This window comes from Trichechus manatus, unplaced genomic scaffold (genome assembly GCF_000243295.1).
Source record: "Trichechus manatus latirostris isolate Lorelei unplaced genomic scaffold, TriManLat1.0 scaffold00069, whole genome shotgun sequence".
Taxonomy (NCBI): Eukaryota; Metazoa; Chordata; class Mammalia; order Sirenia; family Trichechidae; genus Trichechus; species Trichechus manatus.
This window is the reverse complement of record NW_004444005.1, coordinates 3,027,298-3,050,500: the sequence shown is the minus strand read 5'-3', so window position 1 is coordinate 3,050,500 and position 23,203 is coordinate 3,027,298. Positions and strand designations below refer to the sequence as shown.

General features: G+C 48.4%; 3 protein-coding genes across 5 annotated transcripts in view; all 3 read left to right on the top strand.

Annotated features, from left to right (window-relative positions):
* The first annotated feature begins 490 nt into the window (after window positions 1–490).
* RAB5B (RAB5B, member RAS oncogene family) lies at window positions 491–5,819 on the top strand. The gene is made up of 5 exons (XM_023734572.1): window positions 491–749; window positions 1,893–2,044; window positions 2,297–2,419; window positions 2,981–3,074; window positions 3,413–5,819. Exons 1-5 carry the CDS (start codon window positions 587–589, stop codon window positions 3,526–3,528), a joined length of 648 nt encoding a protein of 215 aa, XP_023590340.1. The 5' UTR covers window positions 491–586; the 3' UTR covers window positions 3,529–5,819.
* A 4,004-nt stretch (window positions 5,820–9,823) lies between these two features.
* Window positions 9,824–12,198, top strand: SUOX (sulfite oxidase). Its single transcript, XM_004379945.2, has 3 exons — window positions 9,824–9,883; window positions 10,162–10,336; window positions 10,514–12,198. The coding sequence occupies exons 1-3, from the start codon at window positions 9,831–9,833 to the stop codon at window positions 11,921–11,923; spliced, it is 1,638 nt and encodes a 545-aa protein (XP_004380002.1). The 5' UTR covers window positions 9,824–9,830; the 3' UTR covers window positions 11,924–12,198.
* An 8,282-nt stretch (window positions 12,199–20,480) lies between these two features.
* IKZF4 (IKAROS family zinc finger 4) overlaps window positions 20,481–23,203 on the top strand; it is a 14,287-nt gene continuing 11,564 nt past the window's right edge. The window contains exon 1 of one of the 3 annotated variants that reach the window (XM_023734570.1): window positions 20,481–20,520. In XM_023734570.1, the coding sequence (XP_023590338.1) occupies window positions 20,481–20,520 (40 nt within the window). Of the gene's footprint in view, window positions 20,521–22,526; window positions 23,090–23,203 lie in introns of those variants that run through there. The other 2 variants (XM_012556570.1, XM_012556569.1) reach the window with 2 other exon arrangements.

Sequence of the window (23,203 nt, the reverse complement as noted above, 5' to 3'; positions counted from 1 at the left end):
TATCCCACATCCCTAGAGTAAATCTCTCAGTTTCTCATTTTAATGGTTGGGGCGGGGGGGCAGATAGGCAGGGAGATACTGGGGATCCAGGGTACCTGTGGGTGGATCTAGGTTTTCTTCAAGCCAACTGAAGTTTGATCAGTTTGCTGTAATTAAAAAAAACTTTGAAGACTTGGTAGGAATTAATGGGGGATTAAAAACTCCCTTTCACAGTTTTTAGTTTCTCCATTTCAGTTCCTTTGGCAGTTGGAGATTATGTGGTAGAGCAAACTACTTCAGATGCAGTTATTTTACTGTTCCTACTCTTACCATTGAGTGCCAGCTGCCTGGGACCCTCTCAGAGGTGTAACCTTTCAATGGTGGATGATTACAAGGGCTGAATCCTGGGAGTGAGGAAATGAAGAGATTCTGTCCCTTTTCTATAATATGCTTACGGCTGCAATGGCCTTGTGTCTAATTTTACCCTTTTTCTTTTTTTCTTACAGGACTGTTGAAGCCTAGAAACCCCCTCCCCTTCCCCCCTCCCCCTTTTGCCGCTTTGTGGCACCCCCCTCCCTCTACCCTTTCCCACTCTGATAATCTGGCCATGACTAGCAGAAGCACAGCCAGGCCCAATGGGCAGCCCCAGGCCAGCAAAATATGCCAGTTCAAATTGGTCCTGCTGGGGGAATCTGCAGTGGGGAAGTCTAGCCTGGTATTACGTTTTGTCAAAGGGCAGTTCCATGAGTACCAGGAGAGTACCATTGGAGGTGAGTCCTCAGGCAAAGAAGAGGTTTGGTGCTCAGGAAGGCTTTTGAAAGGAGATCTAGTGACCTGATTTTTGAGCTGGCCCTCTTAGCCCCATTCTTTTCCCCAGGAATGGAAACTCTTTATAAAACAAAGTTAAAAAATTGCTATAATACCAAAAAGCAAGTATATATGTGCATCCTCTTGCTTCCTAGAAGAAAGAAAAGTTAGCCTTTGAGCACCAAGAAAAGCACTAACTTTTTTTTATCTCAGCCTGCCTTCCTCTTCCCACTCTATCATCTCAATCCCAGGGAAGTTCAGTTGACTGTCGTGAGCAGGATTGGTTTGGAGCACTGATTCGTAATCAAAGATGTACCTCAGAATCACCTGGGGAGCATTTCTAAAGTATGCATGCTTAGATCCTGCCTTAGATCAGCTGATTAATATGGAGGGAGGGAGGTTGGTGGCAGCAGTGGCACAAGCAGGGAGGTAGGCAGGCATGTTTGTGTTTGGAGACACTCCTAAGGTGATTCTCATGCACATCTCTGGTAAAATAGAGGCTGGAACTAAACACAAAATACAAATGGCATCTGCCTTTCGCACCTTTGCTACCTTCTCCCTGCTACTACCCCAAATAGGGTGCTCATTTAATAAAGGCTCTTTTCTGAGAACTCCCATATTATTCCTTCCCCTCTTTTACTAGTCACCTTGGAAATGTGGTGTTCCTGGATCAGCAGAAGATAATCAGGAAAAGTAACAGACAAAGAATATTATAATGGTGGAACCTGCCATCAAGCTTTAATATTTGCTGATCAGTTCTTGATGTAGCTTTCTTCTGAAGCTTGCATCTCTGTTATTCCCCTATTTTGTTTAGAAGAGGGATGACTCTGGTTAGAGTGCCAGTTCTCTCTGTTCCTCATAGCTTATGATATGTCCCCATTCCTTGGCAAGAGGTACTTCTGGCAGGAAGGACTTAGCTAAGGACAGTCTTAATCTGGCTCCAGGACCTATATATAAGGAGGAGAACACTAAACCTTTTCCTGTAGCTAAGTGGTCTGGGTGGTGACCGGTCTTTGACTGAGAGTGGAGGTATTTTGAAGGGCGGTAAGACATTCCCATGCATCCTCCCACTTACAACTTCTTCCCTTCCATTCTCTCATCCATAGCGGCCTTCCTCACCCAATCCGTTTGTCTAGATGACACAACCGTCAAGTTTGAAATCTGGGACACAGCTGGGCAGGAGCGATACCATAGCTTGGCCCCCATGTACTACAGGGGTGCCCAAGCTGCAATTGTGGTTTATGACATTACTAATCAGGTAAGTGGGCTGAGTCCTTGCCCTTAACAGGAATTAAATTAGTTGCGGGAGAGAAAACAGGTTCTTGAAATAGCAAAATAAGAGTACAAGTTATGCTTCCAAGTACAGAGAAGAGTTACTGAATTATCATAGGTGGTTTCGGAGAGGGAAGGCCTCCTGGAAGAGGTGAGTTTTGACACTGGGTTTTGAAGATGATGGACGCAGGTTGGTAGTCATTCCAGCCCAACCATGTTCTTCCTCATGTTTTCCTAGGAAACCTTTGCCCGAGCGAAGACATGGGTGAAAGAACTCCAACGACAGGCCAGTCCTAGCATTGTTATTGCCCTGGCGGGAAACAAAGCTGACCTGGCCAACAAGCGCATGGTGGAGTATGAAGTAAGACGGCCCATAGAGTCCCTCTCTAACATGCTCCGTTTGTGCCTGGGACCTCTTTCTTCCAAACCTGCCGTTTCTGAAAACCTCATCTGAGGACATTCATCGTCTCATTCCCCTGTTCAGCACCAACTGACATACAGCAACACTGTGACCCTAATGATAGCCAGGAGATTTTAGAGGAGTCAGAAGAAAATTCCAGAGCAGGGGCGGGGTAGGGGAGTACTAGCTGTGGGGGTACCAGTTTGAAACAGGAAGGAGGGAACCACTGAATTTGAGGTCAGGGACTATTCAAGGGTCAGAACCCAAAAGCCCCCAACTAATTTATCCTCTCCTGCCCATAATTAAGATTCCTGACATCTGCTTGTTGGACTGAGTGGTCTAGAGATCTGGCTTCTCCTTGTGAGAGTCACCAAAATGTGGGCCCAGGGCCATCTGGCTCATAGGGGGCAATTAAGGGGAGGGAACCTAGGATACTGTGTAGTTCTGGTGCCTATGGGAGTGGAAAGGCAATGCTTACTCCCACCTTACATTCTGAGCACCAGTACACCCCGCCCCTTGCAGGAGGCCCAGGCGTATGCAGATGACAACAGCTTATTGTTTATGGAGACTTCAGCCAAGACAGCTATGAACGTGAACGATCTCTTCCTGGCAATAGGTAAGGTCAGAGCAGCCTGAGGTCTTCCTGTCTTTTTCCCTGCCTCTAGGCAGGATCATAGCTAACCCAAGTCATATGGATAGGTGGGAGTGTTTCCAGTTGTGAAAACTTCACATATGGAAATACCTTAACTTTCCATTTGTGGCGTATAACCTCTATCACTGGGCTGTAGTTTTAGCCTCCTTGTCTTCAATGTTATTTGCAAAGAGTGAACCCCTTCCCCTCTTCAGAACATTCTTTTAATCTCTCGATTTTCCCTCCCCAACCCAATAGCTTTTTTTTCGGGGGGGGGTGAGTAAAATGTACAATACTTTGTTCCCTTCTCTTTTTATCTCTAGCTAAGAAGTTGCCAAAGAGTGAACCCCAGAATCTGGGGGGTGCAGCAGGCCGAAGCCGGGGTGTGGATCTCCATGAGCAGTCCCAGCAGAACAAGAGCCAGTGTTGTAGCAACTGAGGGGGTGGCTAGCAGCAAACAAGTATGGAGCTAGCACGAGAGCTAAGAAATAACCTCCATCCCTACCCGTCAGCACACAGCCGCTGCGGTAACAGCACACTGAGCCCTGGATCCCAAGGGCTGCCTCCTGACAGCTCCGTCATGGCACTTTTTAACGCTTCAGCAACCAACACCAGGCAGCTGTTGCCACTGGCCTCTTACCCTCTACTCTGGGGCTTGGGGGTCAGATCCCCCTGGGACTTACCTTCCAAAACAAACTTTCTTCACTTTGTATTACAGGTGCAAGACAGTGACCTACTTATCTTTCCTCCTCTTCCCCAGCGTTCCTCCCCATTTTTTCAGAAAACACTTATGTCTCTTGTGCTTTCTACCTGTCTGCTTTTGGTCATTCCCTGTTCTTGATCCCCTTTTTCTCCTCTCCCCAGGATGGAGAAGGTGGTGAACCCAGGAAGTGAAGAAGGAGGTTTCCAGTTCAGTCACATTAAGGGCCCTGGGGGAGAGTAAGGCTCACAGCAGGAGGTTGTAAGGAAACATTTCCTTTTTGTTTGTATTTGTTTGGAGTTTCTTATATTTGAAAACGCTGCAGTATCCATGAGTTGGCCTTGTGGAGGGTGTTCCTAGCAAGATCTGAGAATGGGAAGGCAAGCTGTCTGGCACCAGGTGGGAGTGGTGTTGAGTTAGCCAACTGGGTGGAGGCAGAGGAGGTGGAGGTGCAGTGTCTACAGTGGCTCTGCATCGCCCCAAGGCCTGGTTTCCCTTCACCCAGGCTCTTAGGTAGCTTCTCCCCCATGGTGGGGATTGGAGCCCAGGGTCCTCCAAAGAATCTTCACTGACTGCCTGCATCTTTGGCTCTGCCGTGATCTGATTGGAGGAGGGACCAGTTTCTGATACCTGTCCTCTGATTTATACATATGCATTTTTTTCTCTGGCCTTTAAATGGGCCCTAGTCACCATATCCCCCTGCAGTTTGCACTTTAATTGATGGTATTTCAGTTGGGATACTTGTTTTATGGGGGTTTTGATATCCACCCTCCCACCTTCTTTTTAATTAAATGGAATCCAAGTATATATGAAGTTCTAGGAGGGCTGGAGAGAACAGTGCTCAAGCCCAGTCTTCACTGCTGGCTTCCTCCAACTCTGATTCTTAACCTATATTCTAGCCAGCCTAGTTCTTAAGTGGAGGTTTGCCTTTCCTGGAGAATTAACTGAGCAACTGAGGAGTAGACTCAGGATAGCATAGTCCAGGGTAGGAGAGTGAAGAGGGGCCGGGTAAGAGGGAGGAGTTTTCTCTCTTTTTCCAGGGTTCACCTTCAATTTGATATGCATTACCATGTCTTTTCTACTTCCCTGTAAATAGGTGTGATCTTTATTCCCACTGTACAGTCTGTTCTATTCTCCGCTTCCCATCAGGCCCTAGTTCTTCTCTCCTTTGTTAATGTCTTCAGTTTCGTCCCTCCATCCCTATCCTGTCCCGACCCCCCAGGCATCCTTGTCCCACTAGGGGCTCGTACCACAGAGGCCTGCTTGTGGCCTCCTTACGTCCTACCACCTGTTCCTGTGGACAGGGAATAACTAGCACGGAAAGGTACCTCACAACTGTCTCACACCATCAGAGGACTTTGGTCCTTTCTAGATCCCTAGCCTCTCTTCATAGCTCTCATCAGGTGTTTCTAGGATATCTGTGGGAAGCCATCAAGGCAAGAGAGAACTCTAGACTCCTTGTTTTTCCAGCCTGGAATTTTGGGAAGATTTGAGAAAGAAAGATAGGAATGCCATAGTGACCGAGGATTGGATCATCTGCCCAGACTGCCTTCTGTCCCAGAGAAGCTGAGAAATCCATGAAGCTGAGATTTTGAAGAACCAGCTTAGGTTCTTCCACTTAGGCCTCAATTCCCCTCCTTTTCCCGGGGCAGCCTTAGTTCCCATGGCCCTGAAACATGTATTTTCCCAGCACCCACTAGCCCCCCAAAGCACCCAGTGCATCGTTTTCACAAGTGGAGAAACTAGGATGGCTTTCTAAGTTTCTTAGCAATGAAGTTCGTTCTCTGTGCAGCTTTCCCTACGGAGCAGGAGAGAAGATGTTTCATGGCCTTGGGGCTGGGAAACCATTTCCCCTGGCTTCTTATCCCCTCCCTTCTGCCCTCCCCCACTTACCCTTAGGAACAGGATTGGCCTTAGCTTCTGGGCCTGTCTGCTGCCTTCCCTCTACTTCCTACAAGTTCTACTTTCCTTTGAGCTCTCCTGGGGTTGGGGATCTTAGGTTTTTATTTCCCAGCTCTTCATTTTTCCTTCTGTTCAGTTTTTTTTTTTTTTTTTTAAAGGGAGGTATCTTTCCTTTTTTTTGCTTCTAAAAAAGCATTTGCCTTTTTCCCCCCTTTGTCCCTCTCCTAACATAACAATCGTGGTAACAGAATGCAACTGCTGATTTACCAATGTATTTAATGTAAGTAAAAAAGGGAAAAAAAAAAAAAAGTGTATTGAAGTGTTGCTTCTTTTTTCTTGTTTGCTATTTGTCCGTCTGATGCTAGAGATTTGGAAGAAAGGGCACCAAATAATGTTTTATTGAATCAGAAACACACCCTCCCCTCCATAGAAAAATCTAATTTTGAAAGTAGCCCTTTTATTGCTATTTAATCATCCCTATTCGAAGGTTACTCAAGGGTTCCCCAGATCTGATCCTAGCTCTTTTTCGGTGTTCTCAACACAAAGCGTATGTGTGTGAGTGTGGTTGTGTGGGTGTGGTGTATGGTCTGTGGGCTTCTGGGCAATCAGTGAGATTGGGTGGGGGGTGACTTGTGAATCCTTTGAAATAATATGCAAAAATTTATGTGTATTTTTCTAAGGAGAGAGTCCTTGGGGCTTTATTAGTTTCTCAGAGAAGACTTAAGGACTTAAGGAAGACTTAAAGAAGGTTAAAAATCACTAGATTAGCTTTTTTAACATGCAGCTTCCATCCCAACAGAAAAATTTCCCCTGGGTCTGCTCTTGTCTCCTACGGTACTTGAAGCCCTTCTGTCCATCACAGTCTTAAGTAGAGGGAAAAAAAGAATGAAACAGAAAAGATTGAGTATAAGTGCAGAGGGAGTTTTAAATCCCAAAGAATCTAAAGGAGGAAGGCAGGAAAGGGGACTGGTGCCAGACAGACCTGGCATTCTAGGCCTGTCTCTGCCAACTTAACAGCTGTGGCCTTGATTAAGTTACTTAGCTGTTCTCTCCTCCACATCTGTAAAATAAAAGTTGAGATTTAAAGGCCATGATGTAAAGCATGTGACACACTATAGGTGACACTTGTTATTGGGGAGAGGTCTTATGCTGTGGCTTCAGATAGTCTGTAACTGACTTTTCTGTATCCTTCTTGGCTGACATCATAGGACTGAGCTTATTTTTAAGACTGGTAGGAATAGGCCAGGCCTCTCATAGATTTCTAAGCTAAGTTCCATTTCCAAAAATTTTAGTGTCAAACTCTGCTGTCAATTCCCCTTTCCTTCAGTCTCTTAGTATTCCCAGTAGGGTTCTTGATTCTTTGTAAAAGTTCTAGTTCAGTTTAAAAGAGCAGAAAAACCAAACTCTTTGCTGAGTGCATTCTGCCTCATAGAGACCCTATAGGGCAGAAGAGAACTGCCCCACAGAGTTTCCAAGGCCTTCTTTACAGAAGCAGCCCTGGTGGTATGCAGTGGTTAAGCACACAGCTGCTAACTGAAAGGTCAGCAGTTCAAACCCACCAGCTGCTTGACTGGACAGCAATGGGTTTGATTTGGTAATCTTTCTCCCACAGAGCGGCTGGTGGGTTCCAACCGCAGACTTTTTGGTTAGCAGCCAAGTGCTTTAACTACTGCACCACTAGGGCTCCTTAAAAGAGTGGAAAACCAAAACCAAACCCATTGCCATCAAGTCAGTTCTGACTTATAGTGACCCTATAGGACAGAGTGGCTGGTGGATTCGACGTTTCTTAACCACTAGCCACCAAGGATCCTAAGTGGGCAGAAAGGGAGGGGAAATGATCTTCCAAAATTAAAGGTGAAGATCTTCAACAAATTAAGGTTGTAGCTCGACCCGGTGATCTCTAGAGGGCAGTGTATGGATACATTTGCCCCAGCTTCAGGGACAAGGTTTGCTGGTTAGAAGGTGCACAGCCAGACCGTCAGTGACAAAATAACGTTTTCAGTCTGCACCAAATGATAAAAAGGGTAATGGCAAATATATTCTGTCGGCCTTGACTCTTAAACTATAAGAGATTATAACCTTCCCACTTTGGGGTGTTAAAGTGCCATTGCTCTTGTTAAAAGACGATGGATTTTTTAAAATTTGCTTTACTAATCAAAATTAAAAGATGTTTATTCAGTGTTGTTGGTTCCATAATTTGAGAAGAAATTCGGCTAGTCCAAGGAATCCCGAAGTTTTGGAAACTTAGGTTTTATTTCTGCTCTCATTCCTGGACATAAGAGAATTGAGCGCTTGACCTTGTTTTTCCTAAGAGACAAACGGGGCTGTTGAAATTGCCACAGGTCAAAACAGCTCACCGCCCGAAGAAACCCGGCTGGATTCCCGAGGCCTCCTCCAGTGAACGCAGCTTGTGCCTTTCCACCCCTAGTCACGGGGGTGATGCGAGGGCGTCTCCACGTCTCCCACCTCTCTGCTCTTGAGAGTCCTTGTCACCTTCCACTGTCCGGGTCCAGACATCAGTGAGGGCCCCATTCCTCGCCCACCGGGGCTGTAACCGACTCTGAAACCAGACGGCTGTCCAGCCAGGGTGGGAGAAAAAAAATCGGCCAGCTCCAGTGCCACGTGGCGCCCCGCCTCCCCAGCATTTAGTAGGCGGGTACAGCAGCTCTCTGACCAGAGTGGTCCTTTAATTGAGCTTTTCCGTACGTCACAGCGTGGCCCCACCCCTTCGTCAGCGAGCTCCCGGGGTCTAGTGGGTAAGACAGTCACCGTGCGGAGCCGAGCCGGGTAAGAGGGTTGGGACCAGGAGAGGAGGGAGGAGAGGGTGGTAACCCGGCGGCGGCGCGCGCCATCGGTGTTGGCACCCAGGAATGCCCTGAGCTCCAAAGACGGCAAAATTGCCAGTACCTACCTCCACTACCCCTGCCCAGGTGCTTGCGGGGGCGCAGGGTGTTGCTGCAAGACTTCTTTGCCAGCTGCTGGGCAAGGGGCGAGGGGCCAGGTATTTGTCCGCCGATGCTGGACATATCCTCCCCGCTAAGGTGCCCCTGGAGAGAGAGGGGCCACCATCCACACAGGAGATGGCACCTCTTTTGCAGCAAAAGGCTGCTCCTTCGAAACCGGGGACACTGGGCTGACCGAGTTCACCTTTGAGTCGGCCTTACCGGCCTGTTGGGGTTGAGGGCAGGCAAGAGAGTGAGTCCCATGCTCGCCATCTCCCTAGCAGTTCCTCTGTCCCATCCTGCCCCGCCGCCCCATGTTGATCTCCAGCGTCTTGCTTTGGTCAGCAATTGGGACACTTCTCACCCCTCCCCACTCTGGCCTCCTGGGGTCATTGATCTGCAGGGCTGTGAAGAGGAAACTGCAGGGCAGAGAGCAGAGAGCAGAGAAATTGCTTCTTCCTTCCCCAGCCCATCCCTTGATACCCTGACAATTAACCCACCCATTTGCTGAGCTCACTAGAATGGCATCTGCAGGGTAGAGGTGGAGACCCTGGATCGCAATCCAGTTCCCAGCTGGGTTTTTTTTTTTTTTTTTAGGATGGGTGGAGGTAGGGTAACCAGGCTCAAAGATCTTCAAATATACTGTCATCATCTTGTTTAATCAACACAGCAGATAGGTCTGTCCTTATTTTATAGATGAGGACAGAAGTTCAGAGAGGTTTGGTAGCTTGCCCAGGGGACAAGGCTGGTTAATGGCATGGTTAGGTTTCACAAACCGAAGGCAGTCTGGGCTTTTTTACTCCATTAGGCTGCCACTACCTTTTTCACCCCTTTTGTCCCTGTTTATGTCAGATTACCCCTCAGTTGTCCTCTTCTGACTTCAAAAATAATAATCTGGACAGTAGACATTTGGCTTCTGCCCTTTTTAGGCCCTTGGCCCTGAGCATTGTTCTCTGTAGTGGACAAAGTAGAGAGTGGAGGATGGGAGATAAGTGATTGTAGAAGACTCCCTTTCCCCATTCCCTTCTTCCATTCTGTCAGCACAGTCTTTGTCTCTGAAGTGCTCTGAGTTTTCTCTAAGGGCTCATTGGCCCAAGAAGCTCTTAGGTGACCTTCTTTGTGTGTTTTCTCTACCCATTCCCTCCCAGAACTCTCCCCATTTTGATTCTGGCATCTTCCTCCTACCGGTCTGTCACAATGCTGCTGCTACTGCACAGAGCTATGGTCCCGGGGCTCCAACAGGCCTCCAGGTAAGCAATCTCATCCCACAACTGGCCTCCTAGCCCATATCTCCCACACCCGGTATCTTTATGATAGCTTATCTGCTGGGGGAAAATTTATTGCTTTTACAGATATGCAGGTGGCAAGGGAGGAAAGGGAAAGTCATTTGTTCCACTCATCCCTGGAGAAACTAAGTCCCAGCTGAAGGAACCAGTGGCCAATCAGGAGAGACAGACCCCAGGTCTTCTCTGGCCCTTTCCTATGGTCAGGGGAAGTATGCTACTAAGAAGACCTCTCTCTTTCCTAGACTCAGGTCAACCTTGAGGCTGTGCATTCGGGCCTGCTCTACAGATGATTCATTTCAGCCCCAGCACCCCAGCCGCACCTTCTCTGATGATAACTCTGCCAGAAGGGGCTGGGGGGTCATGGGAACCCTGCTGGGCCTTGGTGCAGTGTTAGCCTATCACGAATGTCGGTGCAGGGTAAGTGGGGAAGGGGCTTCATTGTCAGAACAAAGGGGTCCTAGCGAATTCTCCAGGTAACTAAGGCTGTGATGGAATCACAGTTCCTTGTGGCCCAGACTTGTGGGTTGGGTCAGGGTGAGCTAGGGTGATTTCTTAATATTCTGTTTCCTTCTGCCTCACCTCTCTGGCCTGCAGGCTGATCAGGAGTCACCACGCGTGTACACGAGGGAGGAAGTAAGCTCCCACTGCAGCCCTAAAACTGGGATCTGGGTGACTTTTGGCCATGAGGTCTTTGACGTCACAGAATTTGTGGACCTACACCCAGGGGGGCCATCAAAGCTGATGCTAGCAGCTGGGGGTCCCCTAGAGCCTTTCTGGGCCCTCTATGCCGTTCACAACCAGCCCAATGTGCGTGAGATACTGGCTCAGTACAAGATCGGGGAACTGAACCCCGAAGATAAGGCGCCTCCAACCTTGGAGAACTCTGACCCTTATGCTGGTGATCCTCCACGTCACCCGGCCCTGAAAGTCAATAGCCAGCGCCCCTTTAATGCAGAGCCCCACCCTGAGCTGCTGACAGAAAACTACATCACACCCAATTCTCTCTTCTTTACTCGGAACCATCTGCCTGTACCCAACCTGGACCCAGACACCTACCGCTTGCATGTAGTAGGGCCACCTGGGGGTCAGTCACTGTCCCTGTCCTTGGATGACTTGCGCCAGTTCTCCAAGCACGAGGTCACAGTCACTGTGCAGTGTGCCGGCAACCGGCGTTCTGAGATGACTAAGGTCAAAGAAGTAAAAGGTCTGGAGTGGACGACAGGGGCTATAAGCACTGCACACTGGGCTGGGGCGCGGCTCTGTGATGTGTTAGCCCAGGCTGGCCACCACCTTTCTGAAACTGAGGCCCATGTTTGCTTTGAGGGGCTGGACTCAGACCCCACTGGAAGTGCCTATGGAGCATCCATCCCTCTGGCTCGGGCCTTGGACCCTGAAGCTGAGGTCCTGCTGGCATATGAGATGAATGGGCAGCCTCTGCCTCGAGACCACGGCTTCCCTGTGCGTGTGGTGGTTCCTGGTGTGGTAGGTGCCCGCCATGTGAAGTGGCTGGGCAAAGTGAGTGTGGAGCCAGAGGAAAGTTATAGCCACTGGCAGCGGCGAGATTACAAGGGCTTCTCTCCATCTGTAGACTGGGACTCTGTAGATTTTGATTTGGCTCCAGCGATTCAGGAGCTTCCTATCCAGTCGGCCATCACACAGCCCCGGGATGGGGAGACGGTAGAGTCCGGGGAGGTGACTGTGAAGGGTTACGCATGGAGCGGTGGTGGCAGGGCTGTAGTCCGGGTGGATGTGTCTCTGGATGGTGGCCTAACCTGGCAAGTGGCTGAGCTGGATGGAGAGGTACAGCGCCCCCGGAAAGCCTGGGCCTGGCGGCTATGGCAGTTGCAAGCCCCTGTGCCTGCTGGGCAAAAGGAATTAAACATTGTTTGTAAGGCTGTGGATGACAGCTACAATGTACAGCCAGACACCGTTGCCCCAATCTGGAACCTGCGAGGCGTGCTCAGTAATGCCTGGCACCGGGTCCACGTTCATGTCGCCCCATGAGAACATATGGAACGGAGCCATTTACACCCCCAGAACCACCTTCTCAACCCCTTTCTACACACACCTATCCCTTGGCTGTCATTGCCACAGGAAAACCTTTCTCTCTTTCTCTCCACTTCTTGGATCACAATCCTATACTAAGCCTTCCTGAGTTATAGACAGGTACATTCCACCTTGGCATGCTCCCTGCATTGACACTATTACATATCCCTCCTTGCTTCTCACCTTGTGCCAGGAGGTGAGAGCTGTTGGAAGAAGGAGCTAGAAGTGCGAAAAGTTAAGTCTGGAGATAAACACTATTTTCTCTCCCTAGTCAGTAATACTTCTAAAGCCTATCACCACTGAGGCCTTATTTTGTTTTTCTTCTTGGCTGCTTCTGAGAATGTGTGTATGTGTAAGAAAAGTGTATATACTACTTTCTCCTGCCTCTCTAGGTTGCCAGGGGGCTGACTGTGAGGAGAGAGGGGTGCAGCCCTCTTCCTTTATAGTGCTACATTAATAAAGTGTCCGTTTAAGATTATGACTCCGGAGCCTCCTGGGGCTGGGGAGTGAGCGTGTTGCACAAGGGAGGCTGCAACTGTACTGGGATGTGTAGTGAGACTAGTTCAAAATGAAACAAAAAGAGTGGGAGGAGGGGGGAAAAGAAGCAGGTGCAGGGAAGTCAAGGAGTGGGGCTTCCTTCTCTGAGGTCTGTCAGAATCTGCTGCGCCTCCTAGGTGACTGACCTCAATATACCCCCGAAGAAGAGGAGATAACAAAACATTTGGTACCCTCAATCACCCCTCCCCGCAATTCCTACGCACTTGAAGAAAAGGCAAAGAATGTTAAGAGGTTAAAATCAATATTGTCTTAGGAGAGGCGGGGTCAAAACTTGGCACCAGGGCAGACGTGCCAGGGCAGGTGGGGCGTCCTATGCGCGCCTAGTTTGCAAATTAGATGCGGAAGCAGTCGGCGGGATACCCGCTGCTAGCGACAGCGCTTTTCGGGCTTGAATTTTTCGGCGCTCGGCTGCTTTCCCCTGGCTCCTGTCCCTTCTTTCCCCAGCAGTCTCCCCGGCTTGGGGGCACTCGGTGTTCAGCCTCGCCGCCTGTCGCCTGGCAGTGGGACCGGAAGTTGTTCGGGAAAGGGGGAGACGACTGGAATGGGGGGGGCTCGTGGCGGGGGGCCTGTCCCTCCTCAGGTAAAGTCGCTGATGGAGATGGAGCCGCCGCCGCCGCTGAGCGCTCGGGTCCTGGCTCCGGCCTGTCTGCCGCCGCCTCAGTGACCCCACTCCCCCCGCACTGGGCCGCCCGGGCCAGAGTGGGGGACCTCCGCCGCCCTGCCCCCCTCTTCCCCAACACCATCCCCTTTCCCCCACCTGCCCGCCACAGCCTGCGCGCGCGCGGAGCAGTCTCAGGTGAGTAAGAGGCGGGGCTTGGACGAAGCGTAAGGGGCGGGGCATCGGCGGCGGGGGCGGGGCGTGTAAAGAGGGGAGACGTGGGCGGGGAGAGGGTCGCAGGGAGTGGGCTGGGGCCGGAGGAAAGGAATCGGTGGGGGGGCGTGGGGAGAAGAAGGGGGGTTGCCGCGAGTCCCCAGGACTGAAGGGAAGTAGCAAGGAGCTTGGTGCGGGGGGTGGGTGGGGGTCCTAAAAAGGCGGGAGATGGTTCAGGGCAGAGGACTGAGTACAAGCAGGGGGCTGGCGTGTGCAAGGCACCTTCGTAAGGTACAGCTGGAGAGCAGTGGCACAGGGAGGAAACAAGCAGAGAGGGAGCCCTGGGCCAAAAACAAGGGACTAGGAGTTTGGTTGAGAAGGTTGGAGAGAAAGACATAGGCCTAGGTAGGAAAGTCTGGGAGGGAATTAGCAGAGAGGGAGAATCACGTAGTAGAGAAGAAACTTAGGGTGGAGTGAAAAGAGCTGTCTGGAGTACAGTGTATGGTGAGAAGTCTAGGGAACCTGGAACACAAGGCTGGAAAGGAAAAGATTCACTGAATATGAGCTCTAAGAAAGAAATGTAACAGGCTCTTAAAACATCAGTGGTGGGCTTGGTTTGTCCCTAACTCAGTAACATGATCTCCCAGCTATAGGCCTTCATCATCATGGCCAAGCAGACGACCACTGAGGCCTGGTTGTCTCCGCTTACTGATACTTGCTCACTGTGCCCTGGGTGAAGGTACATGTTCATATCCTTAGGAATCATGAAAAATAGATGTCTTACTACCTAGAATATTTCCACTTAAGATAATCAGATTCTAAGAATAAGGCCATATAAAAGGCCAAATCAGACAGTAGTTGAGAGTTTAGCTTCTTGTTTGGTAGGGGTGTGTGAGATACCTAGCCTCCCTGTGGGCCTGCGAATAGGTCAGTGAATCCTGCTTTGTGATATGTGGGGACTTCAGCCTTCCCCATTAAGACCAGAAAAACCAGACAACCCTGTGGGTCATAAGAAGAGTCAGAAGAATGGCTCCTGAGATAAAAACAGAGTCTGAGAAGAAGAAAATAGTCGTTACCAGGGGGAAGCAGAAGTTTCACTGGAGCTTCTGGGGTGGGCCTCAGGGTGGTGGAAGCTGTGCTCAACTTGGCAGATTCAGAAATACAGTTTACCCTAGTCGATACCTGTTGATGTCTCCAGCACCAAGAAAGTCTTTCGTGCCCGTTGAGTACAGTTCAGTTGTAGCTTCTGGGTAATCTCATTCCTCTCCGTAGGATAAGGGGGAAGGCTCAGATATAAGTCCTGAATTTTTTCCAGTGAAAATACAACTGAAAGTTTCCTCTTAGTTTGAAATCTGCAGCTTGTACTTCCCAGCATGGGAAGAACACTACTCCACCTTTTACCCTAGCCCTCCCAACAGCCACAAAGGAATTATTTTCTCCCAAACTGGGAGAAAATCCTATCCCTTTCCAGTAACACAAAATAGCCAAGAAAAAAATAAAGGTAAGTTATTGTTGGGTAGGTATTACTAGCCTCATTTTACTTTGTTGAAACGAATAAGAGCATGGGACCTTGTGGGCGTGGACAATGCCAGAGACAAAGGGACTCCCTTTCTTTACTGGTCTCTTAACCCTGCTAGAGAAGGCTCTGAATTCCAGACTGGATTTGATTTGCCTCCTCTTTTCAGAAGAGTTGCTGATTTGTATTGGAAACAGAGCCTTTCAAGGTTTAGCAGAGGAAAGATTTAAGAAAGGGTAGTGCTGATATGAATGGCCTGGTCCCCTTGGGTAGCATCCATCTTGTAGGCTCTGCTGGAATACACATACTAGAGGTAGTCCTTGAGGCAAGGAGCCCTGTTTCTACCTTTGAGAGACTTGAAGAGTGTCTAGTTTGGCATTTTCTTCAGGCCTATAATCCCTGAAAAGAGAATGGAAGGAAGAGGATTGTTTCTTCTCCCATCCATAAATCTCATGTTTCCAGCCGAAGGATTTAAGTCACCAAGATGCAGACCCCAAACTGTTAATTTCACACCCAAGAAAGGAAGCAAGCAAGGTGGCCCCAAACGTTCCAGCTGGGGCAAGATTTAATTTTGTGTTCCAGTGGAAAGAACCCTGGACTGGTAACCCAGGTTCTACTTGTCCTATTTCTGTTCCTAACCAGGTAGGTGACTCTAGGCTTAGTTTCTTCTTCTGTTAAAAAAAAAAAAAAAATGTTGGAGATCATCTCTCAACTCCATTCCCGCTCCAAGATCCCCTAGGTCCTGGAGCACCCCTGCCCCAGGTCGTCCGCATGAAAAAAAGAGGCTTACCAAATTTGATCATCAGAGCAAGATTTTTTGTTAGCTGAGGAGTCTGGAAACATCTTTCTGGCCCAAACAATTGTGAGCTCTATTGATCAGCATGCACAAGGGACTTATGGTGAGGACTGCCACCAAAGGCAATTGTTTCTCTCTCTTCTACATTTTTGCCACACTGTCCCAGTCAGAATAGTTCATTCTGATTTCCATGTAATGTCAAACTTCACTTGAGAGAGCTAACCCTGTTTTGGACATCTTTGAATTTCAGACTGAGATTATTATAAAACTCAAATTGAACTCCCCTGCTCCACTTTGCCCACCTCTGCCCAAACATACAACTGAACAGCAGTAACTTTGTGAGGCCCTTCTATAAACACAGGGCTTGTGTGCTCAGGGGTATACCCCAGAAACCCAAAAAGTATTATCTCGTGTGCATCACTCAGTGACTTAAAGAGGGTTTAACTTGGTCCTTTCCTGAGTTCCATAAATCCTGAAGTGAGGCATAGGTCAGGAAGGATTGTCTCTCTTCCCACTTATAAGCCTTAGCCTTCTCTCTCTTCCACAGTCTGCATGGGGAGGACAGGAAAGCACAAAGGACAAGAGAAAAGATGCATCCATCTGAGATCTAAAAGGAGACATGGATCCTTGCCACTCTTTCCACCTCCACCCGCTCTCCCCGACAACATTCTCCTCACTACTCTGAGTGTGTTTTAAATTCCAACTCTGGAGTGTCACTGGATCAAACAGGATTCTTTGAAGGATTTGAAGAGCTTTAATTACTTGTGATGTCCATCTTATTCAGGCTTTCAGAGCCACTACACAGAGAAAGCTTAACTTTCTGTCATTTTTTTGTCACCAATAGAGCTGTGGGAATGTTTTTGTGGAGATGGGGGGGTGGGGGGGTGGGTAGTAGCTGATGCCTGACCTGCTCTTGGAAATCAGACCCTGGATTGGTTCTCATCCACTGCCAGTCAGAGAGTTTGGTGGGAAATCTGGAAGGGATGCCCATTCCTGTTCATATGCGTGATACTGTGTTTGTGGGAAAAAGCCAGGACCATGGAGGACACTTGTTAGGGGGCCAAGTAGATTCAGAAGAACAGAGAAGAAAATCTTTGTCTCCAGAGGTTACCATGGCCAATATTCCCTCCCTCCTCACAGAGAGATTTCTTTTTAATTTGGGAGACTGGCTGTTTCTGGTTGTTTTGTATTTACTCGCAGAGCAGAATTTACAGTGCGTATGTGCTTACCTCCATCACTGAATGACATTTATGTTTTTGTAAATCCACTTTCCTTCCAAGATCTTTGAGCCAAACCTGTCTTGTGTAACTAACTTCTCTCTCCTTGTACACCTAAACCCTTTGGTGTTTCTCTCCAACTGGCACTGCCTAATTTGACCCAGTTTCTCTAAAGAGACACTAAGATCTAACTGCCTGGTTATGGACAGGGGTGCTTTGGGAGGAGGGGAATGGGAAGGTTGGGAGAGATGCACCACCTGGAGACTTGAATGAGAGTGGAGTACTTCTACTGATTTGCTCCTGGCTCTCAGAATGCCAGGATTGGGAACAGTAGAGTCTCAATCCCTCTTGCTTCCACGGTCATCAAGTTGGCATTTAGACCAGTTGGAGGCAGCTAAAGATTGCTTTCGCCCGAGAGATGTCACAGAGCACCTGTTAGGAGCCATTAAGAAACAGGAGAGCTCAGCTTACTGCTAGGAACAAAGTCCGACTCAGAAAACAACTCCTTCAGATCCTTCTGGAAATCTTTTTAGGGCCATTTGGGCATGAGTCCAAGAATGAGATGCACTTCCTGAGCCAGTACTAGCCAAATGCTGTGCTTCAGCTACTCTGCCCACCTAGTGTTTGACTAGTCTCTGACTCTCTTACTCTCTCTCTCTCTCTCTCACACACACACACACACACAACTTCATTAGCATATTTCTCCCTGTAGAGCCAGCTCAACTTGTTCTTCCTTTTTAAGTAACAGACCACACTCCCATGGCGATCACGCTAAAGGAAAAGATGCCTTAAAAGATGTTAGAATCAGGGAGAAGCAAGAAGATCTGTGAAGGCCTTGAGCAGCCTGGCTTTTGAAAAGAAGCACTATGGTGTAACAGAAAGGGTACACCTCAGAGACGCAGGAGACTTGTGTTCTCGTTCTTGTTCCAGTCTCACCATGAGCCCTGGGACAAGTCATTTAACTGCTCTGAGCCTCAGTTTCTCCAAGCAGAAAACGGGTGAAATCCTGCTTACCCTTGCCTCTCCTGCACGTGTGTGTGGAAGGGAAGTCATGTGTGTGGCACTTTGCACTTCACGGCATTCCCACATTTTGGGGCTAATGATTTGGAAATCAAAGCGGTACCCTGAGTACCAGATTGCCCTCTTTCATCTCTTGGTTCTCTGACCACCTCAAGTTTTGTGGCGAGTTCCAGAGGGTGTGAATTCTCTAACCAAGACTCTTGGGCTCTTCTAATCATTGCCCCTGAGGGAACTTTCAGGGAACCACTTATTATCGTGGCTTCGTGTAGCAGTCTGCTCCCAGAGCTCAGTCCACTCCAGGGAGGATGTCAAGAAAAGAGGAGCTGAAAATAAACTTAGAGAATTTTTTTTTCCACACCTAGGCTTCCTTAGAAAATAGGAGTCTCACTGATGAAATGTAAAGGAGAGTCGCTTGGTGAAGTGAAGGCAAGCCCGTGTTTCTTTCTCATGTGGTTTTTTAAAGGAGTGTGATCTGTCAGCACCAGACAAGAATGACAGGGAAAAAGTACGGAAACGGATCCTTGTCCCCCGGCTGTCTCCCGCTCCTACCCACCACCGTTTCTCTCAATATAGTATTACAAGCACACCAAGTTTTCATCTATCTGTCTTGGTGAGATCCTTCAAAGAGACCAAGACTCCCAGTGGCGTCTCAGGCTACTCCCTTGCCCCCACTCTTGCTCCCCAAAATCTGCCTCTAAGGTATTTATTTTTCATTAGATGAGCGGTGAAAGCAATTTTGGGTCTAGATAAATTTCCAGCAAATAGATTTTTTTTCTTTTCCCACAGGATCCTAAGTAGATAAGTCATTGCAACAAATTATCACTGTTAATTGTTCTCAGTTCCCAATTGTTTAATACTCTACTGCCGATTACTGCTTGCCTTCTCTCAAATAGACTAACCTGTATTTTAAATTGACTTCCCCCTCTTTTTCTTTATAAATACAGCAAAGTAATTGACAAGAGGGTGGCATAGCCACTTAAAGGCTTCATATGTTTATTACACCTTCAGTAGAGGACCCGGCACTGAGCCCTGAGGTGGGCTGCTGCCTCCATGTTCTAGTTTCCTGCCACCCTTTCTACCTCACATACCCAAATAAGAATCCCTTGAATGACTGAATCGTTTCTTCCTCTTATCACTAACGATAATAATAATTGCTGTTGAATCAATTCCAACTCATGGTGACCCCATGTGTGTCAGAGTAGAATTGTGCTCCATAGGGTTTTCTTTTTATTTTTTTATAATTTATTTGTTGCTGTGACTATACACAGCAAAACATCCACCAATTCAACAGTTTCTACATGTGCAATTTAGTGACATTGATTACATTCTTCAAGTTGTGCAGCCATTCTCACCATCCTTTCTCACCCTCTTTTCACGAGTTGTTCCTCCCTCATTAAAATTAACTCACTGCCCCCTAAATTTCCTGTCTAATCTTTTGAGTCGCTGTTGTCAATTTGATCATATATAGTAGATCTTAAAAGAGCATAATGCTCAAGGCAGACATTCTTCACTAGTTAAGCTAAACTATTGTTTAGTTTTAAGAAGACTTCAGGGGTAATTTTGGTTTAAGATTTAAAGATTATCTCAGGGCAATAGTTTCAAGGGTTCGTTCAGCCTCCATGGCTCTAGAAAGTCTAGATTCCATGAGAATTTGAAATTCTGTTCTGTGTTTTCCCGCTTTTTATCAGGATTCTTCTATAGCATCTTTGATCAAAATGTTCAGTAATGGTACCCAGGCACCATCCAGTTCTCATCTCATGGCAAAGGAGGCAGTTGTTCATGGAGGCAATTAACCACACATTTCATTTCCTCCTCCTGTTCCTGACTCCTTCCTCTACTGCTCCAGACCAATAGAGACCAATTGTTGTGCCTTGGATAGGTGCTTGCAAGCTTTTAAGACCTAAACACTACTTAACGAACCAGGAGGTAGAACAGAAACACTAAACATGTTATTAAGCCAATTAACTGGGATGTCCTATGAAACCATAACCCTAAACTTCCAAACCAAGGAACCAAATCTCATGAGGTGTTTGGTTGTACATAAGTAGCCTCAGGCTCCATAGGGTTTTCAATGGCTGATTTTTCAGAAGTAGATAGCCAGGCCTTTCTTCTGAGGCACCTCTGGGTGGACTTGTACCTCCAACCTTTTGGTTAGCAGCCAAGCATGTTAATTAACCATTTGTACCACCCAGGGACTCCCCTCTTATCACTACCTTATGCTTAACTAAGGTACAGAGCCTCTATGGGGGCTGTTTCTTTGCCTCCTTAGGGCTGAAGTGTAACTTGTTTCCTTTCCTACAGCATCAGCTCCACCTACAGGAAGAAAGTCTACTCTCAAAACACAGTGCAGTCAGGACCACTGTGGAATAAGAGTGTTTTCACCCTAGAGGCTGGGGAAGCCATCAGATGTTGTAGATTGGAGGAAACCTGCATTGTCTTTTTCATCAGGACAGAGTATGAGGTTTTCCTTCTTTAGGATAGAGTCAGACCAAGCTTAAATGATCCTGACGTTTTCTTGCTAACTCAAGAATGTTAGAGTATGTTCCCAGATCTGGTTTCTAATTGCAGCTATTTTTTCTTTCAGCAGACTCAGTAAGATGGACATGGAAGACTGCAATGGCCACTCCTACATGTCTGGTATGCCCTCTCATGTGTTCTGTTTGTAAGGGGCTGGGTAGGGTAGGGCAGGGCAGAGAGCCTTCACCCTAGGCACAGGACCTCTAACTGCCCTAGTCACAAAGCTGACACTCATGCTTGCTATTACTTGGTAATACACGATTATTGTTGTGGTTTTATGTTCCCTAAAAGGTGATTTTCTTCCTTAGACTTCTTGGGTGACAGGGTAGGCGGAAGGGACTAGGAGCGGAATATGAGTAGAGACCATCAGAGAGAAGAAGAATGGAAAAAGATGGAAGGAAGAAGTGGTTCCTTCTCCTGCACTCTGAGGTCACCAGCCAAAGATGAAATTTTGTCCCATCCAGGTAGAGTGTGAAGCAGGGTTTCAAGCCTCCGAGGCCTGCAGGGGTCATTGGGTATGTCAATGAGTGAAGTGAGTTAGGGTAATAAGCAGAAAAGATTAGTGGGAACTGGTGTGAACTGGAGAGCACATGTCCCATCTCAAGGGGACAGCATCTGTTCAGGTGCCACTAGTCACTCCATGAAGGAATATGCAACCAGTGTGGCCAAAACCTCCAATTTTTCAAAATGATGTATATAAATTTCCAGATTTTTGTTTGGAATGTCACCATTTTAAAATACTGACTCAGTATTTTTAAAAATGCTCCATGGGGTAAGCCAGACTTATCAGTGGCTGCATTCAGCCAGTAGGCCACCAGTTTACAACCTTGGAAGTAGGCATATAGAGCCCTATTCTCATTTCCTCCAGTCCTTTTCCGTGATCTTAACATGCTTTGGCTTTTGACACCTGTCAGATACTCTTACTGAGACAGAAGAGATCTTTGCTTATGGTATGAATGGCTTTTAGAGATGTGGAAGTAATCAGGAGCCTCCCAAGTTTTAACAAAGTAGAAAGAAATTAGGAACTTTATCTGGCTCAATCTCTGAGAGTATAGAAAAGGGCTGAAGGCAGAGTTTGTCTCTAAGACAAAAGGAATCTTTTTTTTTTTTTTTGAACCATTAGAATGCCAGGACAGGGAATAATTAAGAGGCAAGGGAAGCCAGGACTGGTTTTTGACATCAAGAGTATCCCCAACAGAAATCCAAGCACCACTGCACCGCGGTGGAAATTACCTATAGCTGCATTTTCACTCCAAAGTGGCACCAATGGAGGAATGATTAGTCTGAGCTAAGGGAGATAGCAAGATGGGTCAGACAGACATGAGAATCATTGGCAACACCTGGGTAATATAAGGTAAGATACTGAATCTGACCCCTTTCTCATGTGAGGAGGGAAGGGGAAGACGAACGTGTCCCTTAACTTACCACACAGATTCTCTCTCCAGTCCTTATCTTTCAAGGGAAACTGAGTTGCTCAAACCTAGTTCATGCAATTAGTTGACTGAGCAGTCCTTGCGCCAAGTTTTCTGGGACTGTGAAATGTTTAAGAGAACTTTAGTAAGAAGGGATCCAGGGGTAGGCAGCCCAAAGTGTCACAGCCCCTCCCACCCTCAAATTCTTGGAATCAGAAAATCTAGTCTTCTGAAGTAGGTCAGCACGTCAGTGAGCAACTCCTTTAGAAGGGAAGCAGCAGAGGCCTTGTCCTGATAGAGGGCAGATTCATCCACGGCCGCCAGCTGCTGGGGCCCTGGGAGCACAGGAGGGGAGGGAAGGTGGGGAGACTGTACCCGTGTTTTTGCCTGGGATCTGAAAGGGCTCAGGGCCACAGAGCAGCGCTAGCCTGGGACGGGACAGTGCTGAGCCCTCAAAGCTGGGAAGGAGGAAGCTCAGTCCCCAGATCTGAGAGCACGTCCCTTCTGGATGAGGAGGGAAAGGAGTGCCTAAGTTTGGTGGGGGAGGGGCTTTCTGCCACTCTGAGAGCCTCGAAGCTGCCCGGTGTCCTGGGCCCCATGACCTCTGGGGCCTTGGCTTTCCCAGCTGGCAGAGGATTGGGCCTTCCCTGCATCCCCCCCTTTTCCCTCCCACCCTGCAAGCCCATCCATCTCTCTCTCTGTCTCTTGCACACACTTGCCTCTCCCAGGCATTTGTTGTGCAGTTTCTCTTTGTCTGCTGGGCACGAGGGCAAGGCATCTGCCTCCCCCTCCCTGTGCATGCCCCTACTCCCACCCCTTCACTGATTTGGGAAAGGGATGCTTTAGGCTAGCACAACCCCCCCCACCACCGGACACACATAGACATTCTCTCCAGCCCCCTCCCCAACAACATCCAAGCTCTGTCACACACGCTCCCGCGCTCGCTCACTCTCTCTCTCACACACACACACAGACACACAGACACACACACACACGCACACACACACACACACACTCACACACATTCACCCTGGGCTGAGCTCTTCTTGCTGGCTGCAGCGGTGGGCCCCTGCTCACCGTGCCGCTGCCGCTGCCTGCGAAATGACGGCGGTTCCCCTCACTTCCAGGAATCCACGCTTCCTGGAAGGTGAGTGGCTGGGCTCACCCCTGCCTGCCACCGAGACGCAGACATGCACACACCACCCGCACTCCCTCGCCGTTTCCAAGGCGGCGGCCGCGCTCACACCCCAGGGTCTCACCGGCAAGGGAAGGATAATGTAAGTTCAGGCAGAAGGCGGCTAGTGGAGGGGGGAGGGGGGGTACCGAGGCTAGGGAGCCAATTCTGTAACAACTCCCAAGCCTGAGGAGAGGAAGAGGATGGGGGCTGTGTG

Bases quoted from the DNA above. Each gene is read 5' to 3' on its own strand.
- RAB5B (XM_023734572.1), top strand. From the start codon at position 587: ATGACTAGCAGAAGCACAGCCAGGCCCAATGGGCAGCCCCAGGCCAGC. The intron at 750-1,892 runs GTGAGTCCTCAG...TCTCATCCATAG, and splicing joins CCAGGAGAGTACCATTGGAG to CGGCCTTCCTCACCCAATCC. The intron at 2,420-2,980 runs GTAAGACGGCCC...CGCCCCTTGCAG, and splicing joins AGCGCATGGTGGAGTATGAA to GAGGCCCAGGCGTATGCAGA.
- SUOX (XM_004379945.2), top strand. From the start codon at position 9,831: ATGCTGCTGCTACTGCACAGAGCTATGGTCCCGGGGCTCCAACAGGCC. The intron at 9,884-10,161 runs GTAAGCAATCTC...TCTCTTTCCTAG, and splicing joins GGGCTCCAACAGGCCTCCAG to ACTCAGGTCAACCTTGAGGC. The intron at 10,337-10,513 runs GTAAGTGGGGAA...TCTGGCCTGCAG, and splicing joins ATCACGAATGTCGGTGCAGG to GCTGATCAGGAGTCACCACG.